Here is an 11,504-nt window from a genome sequence, read left to right as displayed (position 1 = left end):
GAAATAATAATAATAATAATAATAATAATAATAATAATAATAATAATATTTATAAAAATAAAAATAATAATGATAATAATAATAATATTTATAGAAATGATAATAATGATAATAATAATAATAATAATAATAATAATAATAATAATAATAATAATAATAATAATAATAAATGAATCGATTTAAAACCAAATAATATTAAATTATAAACGAATAAATTCTCACTTCAACGACGTTCTTTTATTAAGTAATTAGTGTACCAAGTTGTATCTCATGGCGGTAAATTAATATTCTTTAGTATCTATCCCATTTATAGGAAACAAATAAAAATATAAACAGCAAACAATTGTTTCTAGTTTAGCAAATTCAGTTTCCATACATCACTAACCCGTCTCTCTCTCTCTCTCTCTCTCTCTCTCTCTCTCTCTCTCTCTCTCTCTCTCTCTCACTCTCAGGATGATAGCCAAGGAAAAGGAGGCGGATGAAAAGCATCCATCAGACAAACGTCAGAAGGCACCTGGATCGTGTAATAATACTTCTTCATATACATTTACTCCACCTAACATGCCGGTAAGCAGTGTTTCAGTAGTAGGTGGGACTGTGGGTAGTGCTTCAGTAGCTGTGGGGAGGTAGGCAGTGTTTCAGTAGTAGGTGGGGCTACAGGCAGTGTTTCAGTAGCAGTGGGAATGTGGGCAGTGCTTCAGTATAAGGGAAACTGTGAGTAGTCTTCCAGTAGCATTAGGACTATGGGCAGTGTTTCAGTAGCAGTAGAATTGTGGGAAGTGTTTCAGTAGCAGTAGAAGTGTGGGAAGTGTTTCAGTAGCAGTGGAGCTTTGGACAGTGTTTCAGTAACAGTTGGTCTGTGGGCAGTGTTTCAGTAGCAGTGGGGCTGTGGGCAGTGTTTCAGTAGCAGTGGGGCTGTGGACAGTGTTTCAGTAGCAGTGGGGCTGTGGGCAGTGTTTCAGTAGCAGTGGGGCTGTGGATAGTGTTTCAGTAGCAGTGGGGCTGTGGGCAGTGTTTCAGTAACAGTGGGGCTGTGGGAAGTTTTTTAGTAACCGTAGAGCTGTAGGCAGTGTTTCAGTAACAGTGGGGCTGTGGACAGTGTTTCAGTAGCAGTGGGGCTGTGGGCAGTGTTTCAGTAACAGTGGGGCTGTGGGAAGTTTTTTAGTAACCGTAGAGCTGTGGGCAGTGTTTCAGTAACAGTGGGGCTGTGGACAGTGTTTCAGTAGCAGTGGGGCTGTGGGCAGTGTTTCAGTAACAGTGGGGCTGTGGGAAGTTTTTTAGTAACCGTAGAGCTGTGGGCAGTGTTTCAGTAACAGTGGGGCTGTGGATAGTGTTTCAGTAGCAGTGGGGCTGTGGGCAGTGTTTCAGTAACAGTGGGGCTGTGGGAAGTTTTTTAGTAACCGTAGAGCTGTGGGCAGTGTTTCAGTAACAGTGGGGCTGTGGACAGTGTTTCAGTAGCAGTGGGGCTGTGGGAAGTGTTTCAGTAACAGTGGGGCTGTGGGAAGTTTTTTAGTAACCGTAGAGCTGTGGGCAGTGTTTCAGTAGTATCTAAGATAAAATGAAAATATATATTAAAATTTTCTTGCCTAATCGAGTATTTATATGTATATATATATATATATATATATATATATATATATATATATATATATATATATAGATAGATAGATAGATAGATAGATATATTTGTGTGTGTGTGTGTGTGTGTGGGTGGGTTTTTAGATGCATGAATTAATTATTGAGGATCAATAACACAGTAACAACCAGCCGAATCAAATGAGTGTACAAGAGTATTATGATAATAATAATTCAAGTAGAGTTAGAATGAACACAAGACTCTATATACTTGTTTTTATGATAAGGACACTATAGTCAATTCTTTTTAACGAGGCACATTTGCACAGACTCGCAGGGGTGCCCTTTTAACTCGGAAGAGTTTCCTGATCGCTGACTGGTTGGACAAGATAATTCTAACCAATCAGCGATCAGGAAACTTTTCCGAGCTAAATTGGGTACCACGGCGAGTCAGTGCAAATCTGCTTCACTAAAAAAAATTGAGTATAGGAAAATTAATTTCACCCATTTCAAGAAATTAAAAATTGAATATAATATTTTGTGTTGCGTCATGGTACAAGGAAAGCTTATAGATATGCTTTCGGTAACTCTCAGTCGTAGCTCAATCGAAACCACATTAATAAGATATTAATCTTTGGTAATTCGATATTTACAAGTCATTTTATAACGCTACTGTTACGTTTCCAATACATCTGCGTTGTCACTGTAGTCTATAAATATAGATTGTACCCGTAAGTAGAGTTATTATTATTATTATTATTATTATCATTATTTTTATTATTATTATCATTATTATTATTATTATTATTATTATTATTATTATTATTTATCATTGATATTATTATTATTATTATTATTATTATTATTATTAGCTAAGCTACAACCCTAGTTGAAAAAGCAAGATACTATAAGCCCAACGGCTCCAACAAGGAAAAATAGCCCAGTGAGGAAAGAAAACAAGGAACTAGATAAACGATATCAGAAATAATGAGAAATTAAAATAAAATATTTAAGAATAAACAGTAAAAACATCTAAACAGATATTTCATATATAAACATTTGGACCATCGTGGAAATGATAAGGAACAACACCTGGAAATTATTGATTCTATGGGGAGCACTGTAAGCGTTAGAATAGGCGTGTCTGTTTCATTACACAGCAAATGAGCCGAATTATGTCAAGCCAATCTATGATATGGGCTCGTACTATGATTGAAGATTTATAGCTAATCATATTCTCAGATCAATAGCCCAGTCTGCATAGTCTTGATAACTCGGTTATTATTATTATTATTATTATTATTATTATTATTATTATTATTATTGAAGTCCTTTGCGTCAATAGGCTTAGGAGGAGATGGTGATGATGATGAGTATTATTATTATTATTATTATTATTATTATTATTATCATTTCACTGACTAATAACATAATTCAATAAGTTCTTTTGTCTTGGGTAGTGCCATAGCCTCTGTAGCATGGTCTTCCACTGCCTTAGGTTAGAATTCTCTTGCTTGAGGGTACACTCTGGGACACTATTTTATCCTTTTGCTTATTTCCTTTCCTCACTGGGCTATTTTCACTGTTAGAGCCCTTGGGCTTATATTATCCTGATTTTCCAAATATGTTTGTAGCTTAGCTGGTATTATATATATATATATATATATATATATATATATATATGTATATATATATTTATACATGTTTATACATACATACATATATATATATATATATATATATATATATATATATATTTATACATGTTTATACCTACATATATATATGTATATATATATATATATATATATATATATATATATATATATATATGTACATATATATTTATACATGTTTATACATACATATATATATATATATATATATATATATATATATATATATATATATATATATGTGTGTGTGTGTGTGTCTGTGTCTGTGTCTGTGTGTATATATAAGTATATATATATACATATATATATATATATATATATATATATATATATATATATATATATATATATATATATATATATATATATATATCTTGTTACGCTCTTGGGGGAGACGGAATAGTCATACCCTGAGAAGCACACTGGGAATCACGCTCTACCTCAAATTGCCGAACCAGCTGGTTATAGTTAGGAAAGGGGGAGGGGGTGAGAAGGGTTGAATCTGTGTATGTGCGTGTGTATGTACACCCATCAACAAAACCGGTGTCGCCTGGTCAGACCTGACTTGGAGAGATCATGCCCCTCTTGCCCTGAAAGGTGGCCGACATTAAACAACCGAGACATCGTTAGGATGGTTCGAATGTGAGGAGGAGGGAAATTACCGATATCACTCGAAGAAATGCGATGAAGAGAGAGAACTTTCTTATTCTTTTAAGAAATGTAATCCAATATTATTTCAAAACTAATTCATCAAAGGATTTTATCACAACTTTTTATTTGAATTTTCCTATCCTATTTCTATATAAAATTTTCTTGAATAATATTGGAACTGACTATTCATATCAATATTCATAACACGAAAATATCTTTCGTTTGCATTTTATTATGCAATTCCTCTCTCTCTCTCTCTCTCTCTCTCTCTCTCTCTCTCTCTCTCTCTCTCTCTCTCTCTCTCTCTCTCTCTCTCTCTCCACATAAATACACACTGTGGCCTACGTTTTATATGTAGGGGCTGATAATGTATCATTTCAAATAGCACCTATTGGGCCACCAATAATTAATGTGGCCCTTGTTCAAAATTTCAATGTTAATGAGGTTTAAAGGTTTAGTTGTTGATTTCAGTGTTTTCCTTTGATTTCGATCATGAGCCGCGTAGCTCGGTATGGTTGGGGTCAACTTTTGTCACGGGCTACTTGGCTCCGGCCCTCTTAGAGAAAATAGTATTTATTGCTATATCAATTATATTAGTTTAAGGTTGGAGATTTAAAATGCATCATCAGTTAAAATAATCTATATTGTTTCAGAAGTTTTAATGACAATAAAATATGTGAAATGACATGCAATGAAAGTTCATTGGTGCATTATTATAGTGATGTGGTATATAGGATGTAGGGTATAGAATATTAAACTATCAACACATTGTTTACTCAAATTATCTGGTTCGGTGTCAATAACCTTAGATGCCAGGATGACAAAAAGTCCTAATCAATCAGTCAATCAATCAAATTATCTTGGCAAGTCGCTCACTTTCAAGCGAACCCCCTTCCCTGGTGACGATTGCTGAATGCTCAAAGGTCCGAGTCTAGCTGGCTTCACCCTTCCCAAAGCAAAAGGAAATATTTCCTTAGCATTGAGTATTCGTATTATTATAATCTTAATTGTCGTTTCATGTCCTGATGTCCAACACCTTAAAAGCGTTCCCCCGGTAAGCTCTTCAAGGAATCCATTACTCGATATTTGTTCAATCAGTCTTTCGCATATTTACTTCGTTACGATATAATTTTAAACACCTGGAAACAAACTGTATGAAATATTGTCATCTTAGTATTTTGTTTTTCGTTTACAAAAACTTCCACCAGAAGGTTCTTATCATAACTGTGAGACCTTTAAACCTCAAACATTGGGGATGGGGGTAGAAGGATATAACCAGGTGGGTGTTAAATATGATGGTGGAGAGGTGGCAATTGGATGATCTTAATGTATGGCTTGACGAGGTTTGCTTATTAACATTTATGAAGTGATGATGATCATGATAATACCCCTATTGATAACATTTAATATCAATGATTCCAACATGCAATGAAAACGGGCATATATCGTTCTAACATTGATTTTAGGTGGTCATTGAACATCTTTGGAACATGGGATCTTCACCCGAAAGAAATACAATTGCAGCACCAACTTGCAAAGTAGTTAGCGGTCTTGTGTGATCCTTGGGAACATCTAAATAATATAAAATATTGGATACAGATAATATATATATATATATATATATATATATATATATATATATATATATATATATATATATATAGAGAGAGAGAGAGAGAGAGAGAGAGAGAGAGAGAGAGAGAGAGAGAGAGAGAGAGAGAGAGAGAGAGAGAGAGAGAGCAGCTGCTGCTAGAATAATGCAAAGGATATATCATTCCCACATATTTTAACTGAAATAGTCAGTTCCTACAATATTTAAGGATGTTCCATATAAAAATGTAACAAGGAATTCAAATATATCGGTGTGATTATATTTTTCGATAACTATTCTCGAAAATGATTGCATTTCTTAAAAGAATAAGAGATAAGACCTCTCTATCTCTTCCATATATTTAAATATACATACATATATATATATATATATATATATATATATATATATATATATATATATATATATAGATATATATATATTTATGAATATATATATATATATATATATATATATATATATATTCATATATATATATATATATATATATATATATATATATTCATATATATACAAATTTATATATATATATATATATTATATATATATATATATATATATATATATTGTATATACATATATATATATTTGTATATATATAAATATTATATGTATTATATATACATATATATTGTGTATATATATATGTATATATATATATATATATACTATTGTATATATATATATATATATATATATATGTATATATATATATATATATATATATATGTACATATAATATATATATATATATATATATATATATATATATATATATATATATACATATATATATATATATATATATATATATATATATATATATATATATATATATATATATATATATACTGTATATCATCAATCCTTGCACTTCTTTGACTGATATCGGTAACTACCCACCTCCTCACGTTCGAACCATCCTAACGATATCATGGTTGTTTAAACGTCAGGCCACCTTTCAACCTTTCAGGGCAAGAAGGACATGATGTATCCAAGTCTGGTTTGACGAGGCGACCCCGGTTTTGTTGCTGGATGTACTTAAACATTTACAATTATTTTTGTCATTTTTGACGGCTTGCGTACACTATAGACAATTCGTTTTAGTGAGGCAGATTTGCACCGACTCACAGGGGTGCCCTTTTAGCTCGGAAAAGTTTCCTGATCGTTGATTGCTTGTACAAGATAATTATAACCAATCAGCGATCAGGAAACTTTTCCGAGCTAAAAGGGCACCGCTGCGAGTATAGTATAGAAATGGTTGATAGCATTACCATTAATTTTATTTTTTAATTTCAGCTAACTCCTGATAATCACGAATCCAATGGATCCCGTGTGCCCTTCGGAATACCTCGATCAACGGCAGGATTGGCCAATCATTGGGCTCACGATGCCCTTCAGCTAATCGCCTCCTTACCGACAGTATCCGTCAGCCTCAGAGCAGGTTAGTTTCCTCCAAAGGAAAGTTTAAATTGAAGGACAATTTTTCCCCCTTTTAACATTCTCCTGTCATTCTAGATACGATTATGTATATTTCCTTCATCCAGATTCTCATTAATGTTTTCTTAACATATATATATATATTTATATATATATATATATATATATATATATATATATATATATATATATATATATATATATACTGTATATATATACATATATATATATATATATATATATATATATACATATATATATATAATGTGTCATTAACTTTTAATCAAACATTATTGGTTACACGAATCTTTAAGAAAGCAAAAAAAAAAAAAAAAAAAACCATTATTCATTTCATTAAAGTGTATTAGCAGATATAAAACAGATCTAGGTTATTATTATCATTATTATCATTATCATTATTACTATTATTATTATTATTATTATTATTATTATTATTAGCTAAGCTACAACCCTACTTGGAAAATCAGGATGTTATAAGCCCAAGGTCTCCAACAGGGGAAAATTAGCCTAGTGAGGAAAGGAAATAAGGAAATAAATAAAGTACAATGGAAGTAATAAACAATTGAAATAAAATATTATAAAAAATATATTAATATCCCTAATATGCCTTTTTCAAGAATGAATTAACAACGCTATGTAAAGCCTTAATACGCAATACAAAATACGCAGTACAATAAACAATATGCAAGACAGTTTCCCAAAAGTCAGCAGATTTCAGGCTCCCGCTTTTGATTTTATGCATACAAATGAGTAACAAATAGTATACTTATCATATGTAAAGATGGTGTTATCACAAATGTTTTACTCGCTGTACCCTTAGAAATACAACATAAATGACATAAACGAAATAAAGCAGTTTCCATACGCAAGACTGAGTAACAAAAACATCCATGTCTCCCAGCAAGAATGAGTAACAAATGAATCAATGTCTCCCAGCAAGACTGAGTAACAAATGAATCAATGTCTCCCAGCAAGACTGAGTAACAAAAACATCCATGTCTCCCAGCAAGAATGAGTAACAAATGAATCAATGTCTCCCAGCAAGACTGAGTAACAAATGAATCAATGTCTCCCAGCAAGACTGAGTAACAAAAACATCCATGTCTCCCAGCAAGAATGAGTAACAAATGAATCAATGTCTCCCAGCAAGACTGAGTAACAAAAACATCCATGTCTCCCAGCAAGAATGAGTAACAAATGAATCAATGTCTCCCAGCAAGACTGAGTAACAAATGAATCAATGTCTCCCAGCAAGACTGAGTAACAAATGTATCCATGTCTCCCAGCAAGACTGAGTAACAAATGTATCCATGTCTCCCAGCAAGACTGAGTAACAAATGTATCCATGTCTCCCAGCAAGAATGAGTAACAAATGAATCAATGTCTCCCAGCAAGACTGAGTAACAAATGTATCCATGTCACTAAGCAAGACGGAGTAACAAATGTATCCATGTCTCCCAGCAGGACTGAGTAACAAATACATCCATGTTTTCAGACAGCTGTTATATCATTCGAGACTTGGAGCGAGCCCCGATCTACATTGCGTCGATGCCATTCCAAGATGTCTGCTGTGGCATCGAGGAGGATGATGTGTCCTTCAGTGTCATGACGAGCATGTATGAGCCTCTGTTCCGTATACAGACGTTTGGTGACCGGTTCTGCAGAGGGGTTCCTTATATAGTAAGTTCTGTTCGTGGTTATTTACGTTTTATTACCTCCCCCAAAGAAGTTGGTAGGAGGTTATGTTTTTGCCCCTTTTTTTGTCTGTTTATGAACAATTTCCTGGGCAAAATTTTACTCATAGACCATAACATGTATTAATTGGCGTGGATTTTCATACACTCAATTATGAACCGAGTTTAAAGTCTCTGTGATAATGATGTCCAAACTTATGGCTGATTACGTGAATTGGAAATTTTGCTTGACCGTAACCTTGACGTGTGACCTTAACCGTCCAAAATTTAATCATTTCCAGTCTTTTACATAACAGTTATTCCCTGTAAGAGTCATTACTCTTGTATTAAAATTGTGGCCAGGAACCTGTTCACAAACAAAGGCACAAACAGGTGTGAAAACATAACCTCCTTCCAACTTCGTTGGTGGAGGTAATCAAACAATTCATCAGACTGTCTGTACTTTTCTTTTCATTCCAAATTGTCCCTCTGGTCTCAATTATCAAAGGTGAATTTTCCTGCTAGAAAAAGAACAGTAGATAGCAAATGTTTTAAATAAAGTATTAAGGAGATTCAAGAATACTGTTGGTCTCAACAAGTGGTCGATATATAATTTATACACGATATTGATTACGAAGTTAAATGTCATAAGCCAAGTCTTTGTTTAGAAGGTACGTGTCACAGTCAGACAAGTTTTGTCATTTCCTTTGAAGCGTAACGTAAAGAAATAGTCGTAGACACTACCATGGTAAGGTCTCATTGAGGAAAAGGGGGAAATTCATTTTAGTGCGGTGGAAGTTTTCTGTCCATAATAACAACAATTGCATTAATGCAGTCGATTCTAGTCCACTGCAGGACATAGGCCTCGAACATGACCCTATTCATGCCTGGAGTTAGCCAGTTTTCATCACCATGCTGGTCACTGGGAATTGGTGATGGTGTGAGACTTTAGTCTGATCGCTCACTGTAAACTTACCTAGTACGGGTGACCCTGACTAGGACAGCTTTGCTGATCATAGCCTTACACACACTCTTGCAATCACGTTAGGGTATCCCCTCTTAGAAATAACAGATTTCTTTGATACTGCCTGGTATCAATTTCCATTCTGCTATCAATTTCCATTAACTCTGCCATCAATTTTCATTAACTGCTATCAATTTCCTATAGCTCTGCTCTCAATTTCCATTCTACTCTCAATTTGCATTAACTCTGCTATCAATTTCCATTCTGCTCTCAATTTCCATTAACTCTACTTTCAACTTTTTCTTCAATTCCCAGGAAGGATACGTGAAGCTCCACCCAGACACAGAGCTGGGAATGATCGAAGGAGACATCAACACAGTCTTCCTTCTGAAGACAAATTCTGGCGATAATTTCTGTTCCATTGAGTTGATGGAAAACGAAGGCGGGGTTTGTTCGTGCTCCCAGAGGGTCTATGAGGTAATTCAATTTGAGTTGATGAGTTTCTTCAATCCAAACATAAAATTTTATTTGGAGAATTTAATGTCACGAGTTTCTCAAGCCAAACTTGGAACTCTATATTTCGAATATAAAGGTTCTTAAGACCAAACTTAAAACTCTGTGTCAAATTTGAGTTTATGAGTTTTTCAATCCAAGCTTAAAATTCTATATGTGGAATTTGAGTTTATGAGTTTTTCAAGCCAAACTTAAAACTCTAACGTCGAAATTGAGTTCATGAGTCTTTCAAGCCAATCTTAAAACTCTTAATATCTAATTTAACTGTATGAGTTTTTCGAGCCAATCTTAAAATTCTATATGTCAAATTGCATTCAAAATTGAAATGAAAAAAAAAAAAATCACATGATTTCTAAACATGTGTATTAATCATAAGAAACGTCAAATGTCCTGAAGAATCAGACAAAATTGTTTTGATGTTCTGCATTGTTTTTATATTTATTTATCTTTTATTTATTTATTTATTTTTGCACAGGTCAAACCCTTATCATCTCCCCATGACATTGGCAGCATCACAACCGACAGTGATCTGTATTTGATCCTTAATTTCCCCCGAGTTTTTGACGTACTTAGACGTACATTGCTTTTGTCTTGCGTCATCAGCATGGTAAGTATGCATTTACGTATATATGTATTATGTATGTATGTATGTATGTATGTATGTATGGAATTTAGACTATATGTATGTATGTATGTATATATTATTACAAGGAAAGCTACAACCCTAGATGGAAAAGTAGGATACTATAAGCCCAAGGGCCCCAACAGGGAAAAATACCCCAATTAGGAAAGGTAACAACGAAATTATTAGACTACAAGAGAAGTGATGAACAATCAAAATTAAATATTTTAAGAACCGTAACAGCAATAATTTATATTTTCATATATAAACTATGAAAACTTAAAGGGAAGAGAAATAAGATAGAATAGTATCCCTGAATGTACCTTCAAGCGAGAGAACTTTACCCCCAAGACAATGGATGACTCGCGATACAGAGACTATGAGCAATGGGTACGCAGGATGGGGAGAAATTCCTTGGGTTGGTATAAAAACGGAAGAAAGAAAGCAGTCTCTGTGGGACTTGCTTATCTTAAGGTATTCATGTTAGATCTAATATTTAGATTAGATTTCCGTATTTTACTTATTCTATTTGATATGTTCCTTCCAGTATTATTATTATCATTATCTAAGCTACAACCCTAGTTCGAGAAGAAGGATGCATTATTAGTATTATTATTATTATTATTATTATTATTATTATTATTATTATTATTATTATTAGCTTAGCTACAACCCTATACTCAATTCTTTTTAATGAGGCACATTTGCACCGACTCGCAGTGGTGCCCCTTTTAGCTCGGGAAAGTTTCGTGCTATC

The 11,504-nt window shown here is 33.3% G+C and overlaps 1 protein-coding gene across 1 annotated transcript in view; it reads left to right on the top strand.

The window, feature by feature from the left end:
• The first annotated feature begins 456 nt into the window (after positions 1-456).
• LOC137638171 (uncharacterized) overlaps positions 457-11,504 on the top strand; it is an 11,498-nt gene continuing 450 nt past the window's right edge. Inside the window, exons 1-5 of the mRNA XM_068370256.1 lie at positions 457-567; positions 6,814-6,958; positions 8,471-8,655; positions 9,928-10,089; positions 10,601-10,732. Of these exons, the coding sequence (XP_068226357.1) occupies positions 562-567; positions 6,814-6,958; positions 8,471-8,655; positions 9,928-10,089; positions 10,601-10,732 (630 nt within the window). The 5' untranslated portion in view covers positions 457-561. The remainder of the gene's footprint in view (positions 568-6,813; positions 6,959-8,470; positions 8,656-9,927; positions 10,090-10,600; positions 10,733-11,504) is intronic.

The sequence above is a fragment of the Palaemon carinicauda genome, chromosome 3, assembly GCF_036898095.1.
Source record: "Palaemon carinicauda isolate YSFRI2023 chromosome 3, ASM3689809v2, whole genome shotgun sequence".
Lineage (NCBI taxonomy): Eukaryota > Metazoa > Arthropoda > Malacostraca > Decapoda > Palaemonidae > Palaemon > Palaemon carinicauda.
Note: the sequence above shows the minus strand (reverse complement) of the source record. Positions and strands in the feature narration are given on the sequence as shown.